We start from the raw sequence: 10339 nt of genomic DNA, 5'->3' as shown, positions 1-10339 counted from the left end.
ACTCACTAGGAGTCAAAGTCAAGGATCACACAGACACACTGTATACAGAATTTTCTTTGTCTGAATTTAATATATATATATATGTATATTCTGCAGAATAGGCTCTCACCCTCGCGGTGCTAGAAGTTTAAAACCCCAAAAGAGCCCCGATCACAAGGTTGAACATACATTTATAGTAAGATGCTGAAACACGTACAATCATCCGTTTCTACGTCATTAAGAAGATAGCCTTCAGCTGTCAGTGATTAAGAACATAAACATTAAACATAATCATAAAACATATGGTTTGTTTCTCAGAGAACTCTACAGTTCCCTGGGTTTCTAACTTAATGATTCATCCGTTAAGCCCCCTCATCTTATCATATAGAAAAGTACATGTTGGAACATGATGTTTAAATCCTTGAACATTGTACTTGCTGAAAAGACAGAAAAAGCATAATTATGTGCGTTAGCAGAAAAACATGATCTCCATATGAATCACAATTTATGAGCTTATGATTGTAATTAAAAAATGAAAAATAGGATGAAAAATAAAACATAATAATATGAAAATAAAAGCATAAAAAAGTCCTCCACTACAGCAGTTCCAGCTCGCATGGGGAGTGTTTGTTTACTTTGTGTACCACGGATTAATTTGTAAAGAAGCAAGTCGATGCTGGATTTGCAGAGAGACTGTGATTAAAAGCACCACTAATATTGGACTTGACTAAAATGACACAGCAGTATACACAGTAAGTAAAACATTTTACTTTATTTAACTTACTGCGTTTCACTTTTGCTTTGTTAGAAGAGATCGCTTGATATGTCCTGTTGTAACATCCGTGTCTAAACACGTATGTTTGAATGTTTTAATTTACTTAAAACATTAAACGATTAATAAAGGTACAACACTTAACAAAACGACAGTAATTTAACAGTAGATATATACAAAGTTAGTGATAAGGAAGGACTTACCAGCCGCAATTTAGATTATGATGCCTGCTTACTGTGTTGTATACGGTTATTTAGTCACGTCGAGTTTAATGTTTTTTTATTATTACTATACGTATTGTCATTTATGTGTATCATCTTTAGCACCCAGAATCTTTTCTGGCTCAAACATATTTGTGTTCAGCTGTTATTTTTACAAATTAATGTTTTTAAAACATTTCCCCACATGTAATGACGGAGAATGAAGCTGTCCAATCATAGCAGTGGGTGTTTACGTCCAGGTCTTCAATGCAGCCCGCCCCTTCAAACGAACCATTTCTCCAGAGAGCCACTAATCCATGTTACAAAATAGCCTATTTCTTATTGCTTTTGATGTTTTTGAATGTAAAAACCATGTGAACATCATAAGTAGACATCAGACAACAGTATAAAACAATAAAATCGACAAACATGAGTCCAAATCTAATAGTACTGCTACTCCAGTGTAAAAATAATAAATCCTGAAACAATATTTACCTTTTAATGCATTTGGCACATTTATCAAAAGCAAGTTACAATACATTACAGATAATACATTTCATGATCATGTGTGTTCCTGGGATTTGAACACATGATCTGTTGAACTGTTAACACAATGCTCTACAAGATGAGCTACAGGAATAATTTAACCACTTCATGTAATGCATTAAAATTCATACATTTTGGAGTAATTCAATCGTGAGGTTTATCTTCATTTCACATCATGTTCTTGGACCTGAAGACTGAAGTTGATCTTTGTTCACTGCGCTTTTCTCTGTGAGTCTGCAGCTGTGTGATCGTCTAAAACTTCTCCAACATGAATGACAGTGGCGCAGCTTCTCTCCAGTATACAGTCACTTTTGTTTTATCAGCGTCACAGACTCAATAAAACTCTATCGCCTGTGTGAGACTTTATGTGATTATCAAGATTTTTTTTCCGTAAAAAACCCTTATCACACTGAGAGCAGATGAAGGGCCACTCACCAGTGTGAATCACTAAATGTTCCTTAAGGTGGTTTTTACATTTGTAAGTCTTTTCACAATGAGAGCAGCTGTATGGCCTTTCTTCAGTGTGAGACTTTATGTGAACATTTAGAGTTCCTAGTAGTTTAAAACGCTTATCACACTGAGAGCATGCAAATGGTCTCTCATTTCTATGAGTTAATATATGATCCTTAAGATGCTGCTTACATGTGTAAGTCTTTTCACAATGAGGACAGGCGTATGGCCTTTCTTCAGTGTGAGTCTTTATGTGATCATTAAGATGTCTTTTTTGTAGAAACCCCTTATCACACTGAGGGCAGGTGAAAGGCCACTTACCAGTGTGAGTAACTAAATGTTCCCTAAGATCTCTTTTATATCTGTAAGTATTTTCACATTGAGGACAGGCGTGTGACTTTTCTCCAGTGTGAGACTTTATGTGAGCATAAAGTTGTCTTTTTCGTAAAAAACCCTTATCACACTGAGGACAGGTGAAGGGCCACTCACCAGTGTGAATCACTAAATGATTCCTAAGACCTCTTTTATATATGTAAGTATTTTCACATTGTGGACAGGCGTGTGACCTTTCTCCGGTGTGAGTCTTTATGTGATCATGAAGATGTCTTTTTCGTAAAAAACCCTTATCACACTGAGGACAGGTGAAAAGCCTCTCACCAGTGTGAATCACTAAATGTTCCTGAAGCTGGTATTTAAATCTGTAAGTCTTTTCACAATGAGGGCAGCTGTATGACCTTACTCCAGCGTGAATCTTTATGTGAACATTAAGATTTTCTAGTTGATAAAAACACTTATCACACTGAGGGCATGCAAAGGATCTCTTATTTGAATGAGTTAATATATGATCCTTAAGGTCCTGTTTACATATGTAAGTCTTTTCACAATAAGGACAGGCGTATGGCCTTTCTCCAGTGTGAGTATTTATGTGATCATCAAGATGTATTTTTCGTAAAAAACCCTTATTACACTGAGGGCAGGTGAAAGGCCACTTACCAGTGTGTCTCACTAAATGTTCCTTAAGGTGGTTTTTACGTTTGTAAGTCTTTTCACATTGAGAGCAGGCGTATGGCCTAACTCCAGAGTGAGTCTTAATGTGAACATTTATATGTTCTTTCTGTGAAAAAGTCTCACCATTAAGATGGCATGTAAAAGAGATTTTGTCTTCTTCTCTTTCTTCAGGTGAATCCTCATCAATCTGTGAGCACTTTTCTTCACTTATGAAATTGTGATGCTGATGTTCATCCTCCATTTCATTTTGTTGGTGACCTTCCTCTTTCACTCCCATTAGACCTAAAACGAACAAATTAAAATGAAATTAAATTAAGAAAATCAAACCTCAATTTATTCTCAAATTGCAAAAAAAAGATTATTAGGATGGCTAAATTAAATCTGTTATTTCAACCCCATCAGATGTAGATGACTGTAGTGATGGGCAGTATTGACACACTAGTGACCTCATGATCTCTAGAAATGACACTTCAAACACTTTGTAAATTTTCTAAAGCTGGGGATGTGATTAATAAAAAAGCACAGGAGAACAAAAAATATTTTTGAATAAAAATATGTAAAAGCATTTGTAGTTGCGTTTTTAACAATGTGTATGTTTGTGTTGGTTTGTAAGGAATACAAAAAAACTGTGCAATGAAAAATTACAGTTATAATTTATTGGTGTAACAGAAACAGAAGCAACGATTGTCTTATTTTCACGTGGTGACGTATAGAGGGGTTGCAAGTTTACAAACATTGCAGGGTGCGCGCGCAGCCAGGAGGCAGAAAGCCCGATTGGTGAGCTGATCCGCTACTGCAACAACACCCTTAATTATTGAAGCGTTCTTTATTGTTTGTATATAAATAAGACTTGATTTTAGTTGGATCTGTTTTTCTGTCTTTATTTTTGCAGTGTTACTGTGATACATGTATGAATTATAATGTTATAACTATTATGCTAGTAACGTAATAGTACTGGTATGTGAACATCAGGCACCCAGCACTTACTCTGTTGGTACTATTTTCCACGCAACAACTGCTTGGCATTTTGACTTACAGACACCGCTACTAGCATACAACACAATGCACTTCTCTTCTTTCTGCCCCTCGGTTGCGCGCGCAACCAGTTAGTGACGTCGCCGACTCGCCGTGCAACCCGTCTATATACGAGTAAATCAAAAATAAAGGTACGGCTGGACCTGAATTCGCCCCCTCCGTAATTAACAGACAATTTCATTCTGAAGGCAAATCCTAGGGTTGTAAATGGACATGTAAAACTGTCTCTGGATCATTTTTTCACTTAAAAAGCCACATACCTTATATTTAGATATCAAAGAACAATATAACATCTTATTTCAATCCATTTCAATCCATTCTTGGTCACCTTTAACTAGTCTGAGAAAAATTGATTAGGATAGGATGGCAGATTTCATTAATAGAATCCCAGCAAATCTCAGACACATTTTCCATAATCTGTTTGTGGAAAGAACTTTAGACACAAACCTCTTTGTTCTTCAGGTGTTATTGTGAATGATTCAGGATCAGTCTCCTCTTTAACACACTCCATCATTACAACAGTGGATCAGAATAGTAGAGTAGTTGAATGTGTTGTGACAGCAGCTGCTTGTTTGACTTCTTCACAGTATTTATAGATGAACTGGTGTGATAGTGACTTCAGCATCTACAGGAACAGATATGTGAAGATATACATATGACATGACCAAAGTTATAATTTAATAATTCAATCCATAAGATCTCTGAAAAGCCAGGTAAAGTAATTTATTGTAATTTCTCAATTATCCATCAGCTATGTTAATGAACTTTATGGAAAAGAGGAGCACGAGTATTTCTTACAGTTAATGTAAAGCTCATTACCAGATCTGTACGGCTTTAAAAGTGAAGTAAATCTCTTTGTTTATTGCCTTGTACAAATGTTGGCTCTTGTGAAACAACTCTCAGAACTTTAAAATAAAGTTTTACAATTTAAACATATTTTGTGTCGTTTTATTTACCTCACACAAACACCTCTTCTTTCACAATCTTCTTTCAACCGACAAACGAGCTGCAGGCTGCAGCGCAACTCTTATGACGTCACTGCACGAAAGGCTCCAAGAGGCAAAATAAAAGTCCCTTTATTCAATCTACGTTCAATATTCGTGAAGTGCAAGTAAATTAATGAACTATCACCTTCTACACCAAAGAAAATATACAAATTATGATAGAGTGGGTAAAATAAATATATTCAAGGTTAAATATCCCACATTTATCAAACTATTACAATACAGACTATGCCAATGAATAACAGTGCATCTTAATTACGATTAAACTTTATATAACAAAATAAATAAAATACACTTCATCAAAACTAACACAAAAAGATTGTGAAATATAGTAGCTCATATATTAAAATATAAAAGAATACATATTTTTTATTGTTTGCTGAATGGACTTACAAACAAACATGACAACTAATGCAGACTGATTTGTGAACAAACAATCTATAAGAGTCAGGGCATACATGTATAGATATAATTAACTAGAGAAGTATCCTAATCTAGTTAAGTGTTCCAGGGCAGCTGTATACAAACAATTAAAAGTATGTTACATTAAAATAGCGTAAGCAAAAACAGGTGGTCAACACGTGAGTGTTATGATAACTTGTAATCTTTTAGATTGAAATTCAGTGATTCTCAACTTATTTCCTTCATCTAACACCTTTTAAGCTCATCACATCATTAATAAATGTATATTTATTCATTTAGCAGATGCTTTTATCCAAAACTACTTACAAATGAGGAACATTTAAAAAAAAATCTTAAGCACGAACAATAAGCATAGTACACAAAGCTTACAAGAAGAAATATTGTTGAAACCGTGTGTTCCAGCCGGCTCGTTATTGTGGGGAGTCCGAAACGTGACGCTAGACGAAACAAACTGTGATTGGTTGTTTGACATGTCGGGCGGGCTTTGTCCAGAAAAAGCAGCGAAAAACACCAGGGCTGCGTTCAGCCCCGACAAAACGTTGCACAACGTTTATTAAACAGAAACGGTGATGCATTGAACACCCTGTTGTGATGGCGAAAGAGTTGCAACTACGGTAGCTGAGAGGCCATTCTTTGTGTTCTTTTTTAAATGTTTCTGAAGCCTGATGAAATCGTTATAAATGTGTGTTTAATACTGTAAAAGACCCTCAATGTTACAGTCACTGACCTTGCCGTCCAGAATGAAAGACAACATTCCAACATGAACCCATTGAGCGAGCTGTCTCTTTACTACCGCGTGGTTTTATACATCTTGCCGCTGATTGGGCCGACATTTCTGACACACCCACCAAACAAGAGAAAACGCTTCTAAAACCTGTTGCTTTCCGTTGCACACCGTTTCCAGGCACACCGTCTGATTACAAGTATTTTAAAATGTAGTTTAATCTAATTACAATTACTTGATTTTTGGAGTCTGATTACGTAATCCAGATTACATGTTATCCGTTAATAAAACCCAACTCTGCATGTCGATGATTAACAAAATTTAGATTTTAAGTATACGGATGGAGATAGAAATTGTTGCTACCACAAGCGGTGAATCAAATACTCAATTTTAACTTGCTAATTTGTTATATAAGAGGTCATCATACTTAAATGAACATCCTGCAAGTTTCAGAATTGAAAACGTTCGTGATACTGAAATATAACAGCTTTTGGCACCAAGCCAGTATAACGACTGAGTGAGGAATTCAGAGAAATATGACGTCAGAGTAGAATTGAAACACCTCCCCCAACCCAAATACAACAACCACTTTTGTAGTTTTTGGTTGTGGAAGAATCATCTATGGGAAGAACACAGACGCTGGATAACAGAGGCTCCGAACATAACATTATGAATGCGTGGTTAAAGTTTGTTTTTGAAGCAGTTCCAGCTCGCGTGGAGAGTGTTTGATTACTTTGTGTACCACGGATTCATTTGTAAAGAAGCAAGTCGATGCTGGATTTGCAGAGAGACTGTGATTAAAAGCACCACTAATATAGGACTTGACAAAAATGACACAGCAGTATACACAGTAAGTAAAACATTTTACTTTATTTAAGTTACTGCGTTTCACTATTGCTTTGTTAGAAGAGATCGCTTGACATGTCCTGTTGTAACATCCGTGTCTAAACACGTATGTTTGAATGTTTTAATTTACTTACAACCAGTGATGCCGGTAACGCGTTACTTAGTAACGCGTTACTCTAATTTTACCACTTTTTTTAGTAACGAGTAATCTAACGCGTTAATATTTCCAAACCAGTAATCAGATTAAAGTTACTTATCCAAGTCAATGTGCGTTACTATTTTTGAAATTTTCCTTAGTAAAATATATATTTTCTTGTATATTTCTTCTTGCGTCTCGGGAAGTGAAGTCAGGTGTGCGACAAGTCACGTTTTCAGCACGAGGACAATTCAGGTCACGTACGCGACACAAATGTAAACAATGTACAATGGAGAGAGAAGAGAGATGCAGCTACAAATATAGCTGCAAGCAGCAATTGCGGGGTCAAGCACCTTCAGCGCAATGAGCACCCAAAGCACAGCAAAAACCACACGACGCAGCAAATGCGCAAAGCGCAGTAAGCGCGCAATACAGAGCCCGAACCCGAAGCAAAGCAAATGCTGAGCAGAACCACTGCAGTGCGGAGCAACAACAGAAAAGATTTCAAAAATATAACAAGTGTGGAAAACCAGACAGGTCGAGAAGAACGTGTTAAAGGGAACACAAAAGGAAATCTCAATAAGTGAAAGTTAGAGCTGGGTTTCGAACCCATGACCTCATGTTCCCAAAGCACAGCACTAACCGCATGCGCCACTGAGTAACTGATTAAACCACTGAGTTGGTGTGTCCAAGCTATAGAATACAGCTTTACAGCTATAAACATTGATATCCAGTAATTACCAAAAGTGTAGAAATGACAACAGAGAGCACAAATAACTGAAATACAATGTATAGTATGAAAATCACAAAACCTAAGTGAGAAAAAAAGTTAAGACAAAAAAACACTGCACATGGGTTTTGAACCCATGAACTCAGGTTCTCAAAGCACAGCACTAACTGCATGCGCCACAGAGGAATCATGGGTTGAAAGGCTGTGGAAAAGAGGCTTCAAAGCTGCAAACATTGACATGCCAATCACTGAAAGGGCAGAAATAACACAACAAAGCAAAAATAAACAGAAATACAAAGTGTAGGGCAATCAGATAACTTAAATGGCACTGAATTCGTTTAGAACATTTTGTACAATAATGAACAACATGGGCAAATTTTGTCTTTTTTTTTAATATGACAAAGGGACAGCATGACAGGCATGGTCCGCTTTACAGAGGTATTTCTCAAAAATTTGACATTCAGCAGAAAAATATGTTCAGTCACGTCTGTGCGGATTGCTCCAAACATTATACAAGCAGAACCTGGCATAAAATAAACAAAATTTGTAAAAGGAGTAGCGAAAAAAATCATTTACCATATGCTTTACAATCACACATGAACAGAATGATGGAAAATGCCAAACAAGGTATTGTTGCGATCGGCAAAAACCAGTGAATAAAATGTCACAAAGAAAATGTATATCAGTCAAAGTATTCTGAAGATATAAGCAGTTCTATAAGAACTGTTATAGTTTATAACCCCTAGGTGGCGCTGTACTCTGACTTCCCAGGTAACTTCAGGACATCATGCCGAAGCTCCCTAACTATTTTTGCACGAATATGTCCAATAGTTCAAAAGATATAACAATTTATGACCAATTTCAAAATGACGGACAGGTGGTGTGGTCAAACCCGACATAATACATATCGACAGATTCGGCATGAGCCAAGGAATCTGTAAACACCAAGATCATAATTTTCTGACAAACATTTCAGTAGTTATGGGCAAAAAAAGCCATTTTCCATATCTCATGACCCATAGGTGGCGCTGTCACCAAATTTGGCATGGACCCCCAGTTTATGGTCGACATGACGTGTACGAAATTTCATTTCAATTGATGAAAGAATGATAGAGATACAGCCTCAGAACTATTTTTGTGTCAACCTCGTTAAGTTTGCACATTTATTACTTTTGAACAAAGATAAATATCCAAATTCGGTTTGGTCATTTCTGTGCGGCTCACTCCAAAGTTCACCTGTGCCAAATTTCATAACAATTGAACCAAATTTGAAAGAGGAGTAGCGAATAAATGGAATACTGTACATTTCAAAATGGCCGCTACTGTAATGGGTGGAGTTTTACTGTAAGGCATTAAAAACAACAAGCATGAGGAGAGCAATCACGTGTACTAAGTAGAATTTTCATAGATCAAGCGGATCAGCAGTTATAACCATTTGAACATTGAATTTTTGCACTGCTGGTGGCGCTATAGAGTTAGTACTAGAGACCCCATTTTTGGTCACATGACTTTTTAAGACCACCACTACAACTGTGCCAAATTTCATCATTTTCCTATGTACGGTTCGTAGGGCTGCCATAGACGCCTATGGCTAAGAAGAGGAAGCAGAATAATAATAATAATAATAATACTAACAATTCCAATAGGTGTCACAGCACCTTCGGTGCTTGACCCCTAAAAACACTACGTCAAATTTAAAAAAAAACATTTGGAGTCACGGCACGGCGCAGACAGTCAAACTAAGAGCAAGTCCCACCCGGTGATGCGAAGCAGTGAGCAGGAGTTCATCCACTACCCAAACAACAAAAGCTGGACTTCAGTGCAAAACCAGTAAGAGGAGAGTTGAAGAACGAAAGTAACAAAGCGATTTTCTCCGAGCCCTGATAACATCTGCATCTCACTATGACAGCATATTAGCACATAACCTCTGAAAGAGTTAACAAATATCGCGTTATTTACTCACCGATTTCCACGTGTAGATCCAGAACTGTGTTTTCAACCATGATAAGTACATTCCAAAAGCGGTCTTTTTTTCTTACAACGCGTTGTGTTTCTCGTTTCATGTGTTACAATACTGATAAATCTACAAGGTATATAACATCCTGAAGACTTCTCAGTTTTTCAAAATAAAAGTAAGTCGAGTTTATAGAGTAAGTAGATCCTGTCGGGTCAAAAGTAACACTTGTTAGTTTTGTCCAGCTGCTAATACTGTGTATAATATGGTAAAAAATTGATATTATTCTAATTTGATTTAATTTAATTTTCATAGTGTTCAAACTATTGAATTTTTTTTTTAGTCTCAGCTATTTAAGTTTGTACTGTTGGTTGCTTTTGAAACATTTGATAAAACTGAAATTTAAAATAAAAATGTAATTTAATTATTTTTACAAAGATAAATGACAAAATAAGTTTGCAGTTACATATTAAAGAGGTCATAGTCATATATATTTAATAAAAACAACTGTAACACAAAAATCTATCATGTT

General features: G+C 36.3%; 3 protein-coding genes across 5 annotated transcripts in view; all 3 read right to left on the bottom strand.

Annotated features, from left to right (window-relative positions):
• LOC129451856 (uncharacterized) overlaps positions 1-10339 on the bottom strand; it is a 196249-nt gene that overhangs the window by 80746 nt on the left and 105164 nt on the right. The window lies entirely within an intron of this gene.
• The window catches only part of LOC129452195 (uncharacterized), a 153558-nt gene that overhangs the window by 45254 nt on the left and 97965 nt on the right, over positions 1-10339 (bottom strand). The gene's annotated exons all lie outside the window — the stretch shown is intronic.
• On the bottom strand, positions 1437-4644 carry LOC141353068 (uncharacterized). Its single transcript, XM_073859473.1, has 2 exons — positions 4438-4644; positions 1437-3237 (listed from the first exon to the last, which is right to left on the bottom strand). The coding sequence occupies exons 1-2, from the start codon at positions 4502-4504 to the stop codon at positions 1823-1825; spliced, it is 1482 nt and encodes a 493-aa protein (XP_073715574.1). The 5' UTR covers positions 4505-4644; the 3' UTR covers positions 1437-1822.

Source organism: Misgurnus anguillicaudatus, chromosome 21, assembly GCF_027580225.2.
Source record: "Misgurnus anguillicaudatus chromosome 21, ASM2758022v2, whole genome shotgun sequence".
Lineage (NCBI taxonomy): Eukaryota > Metazoa > Chordata > Actinopteri > Cypriniformes > Cobitidae > Misgurnus > Misgurnus anguillicaudatus.
Note: the sequence above shows the minus strand (reverse complement) of the source record. Positions and strands in the feature narration are given on the sequence as shown.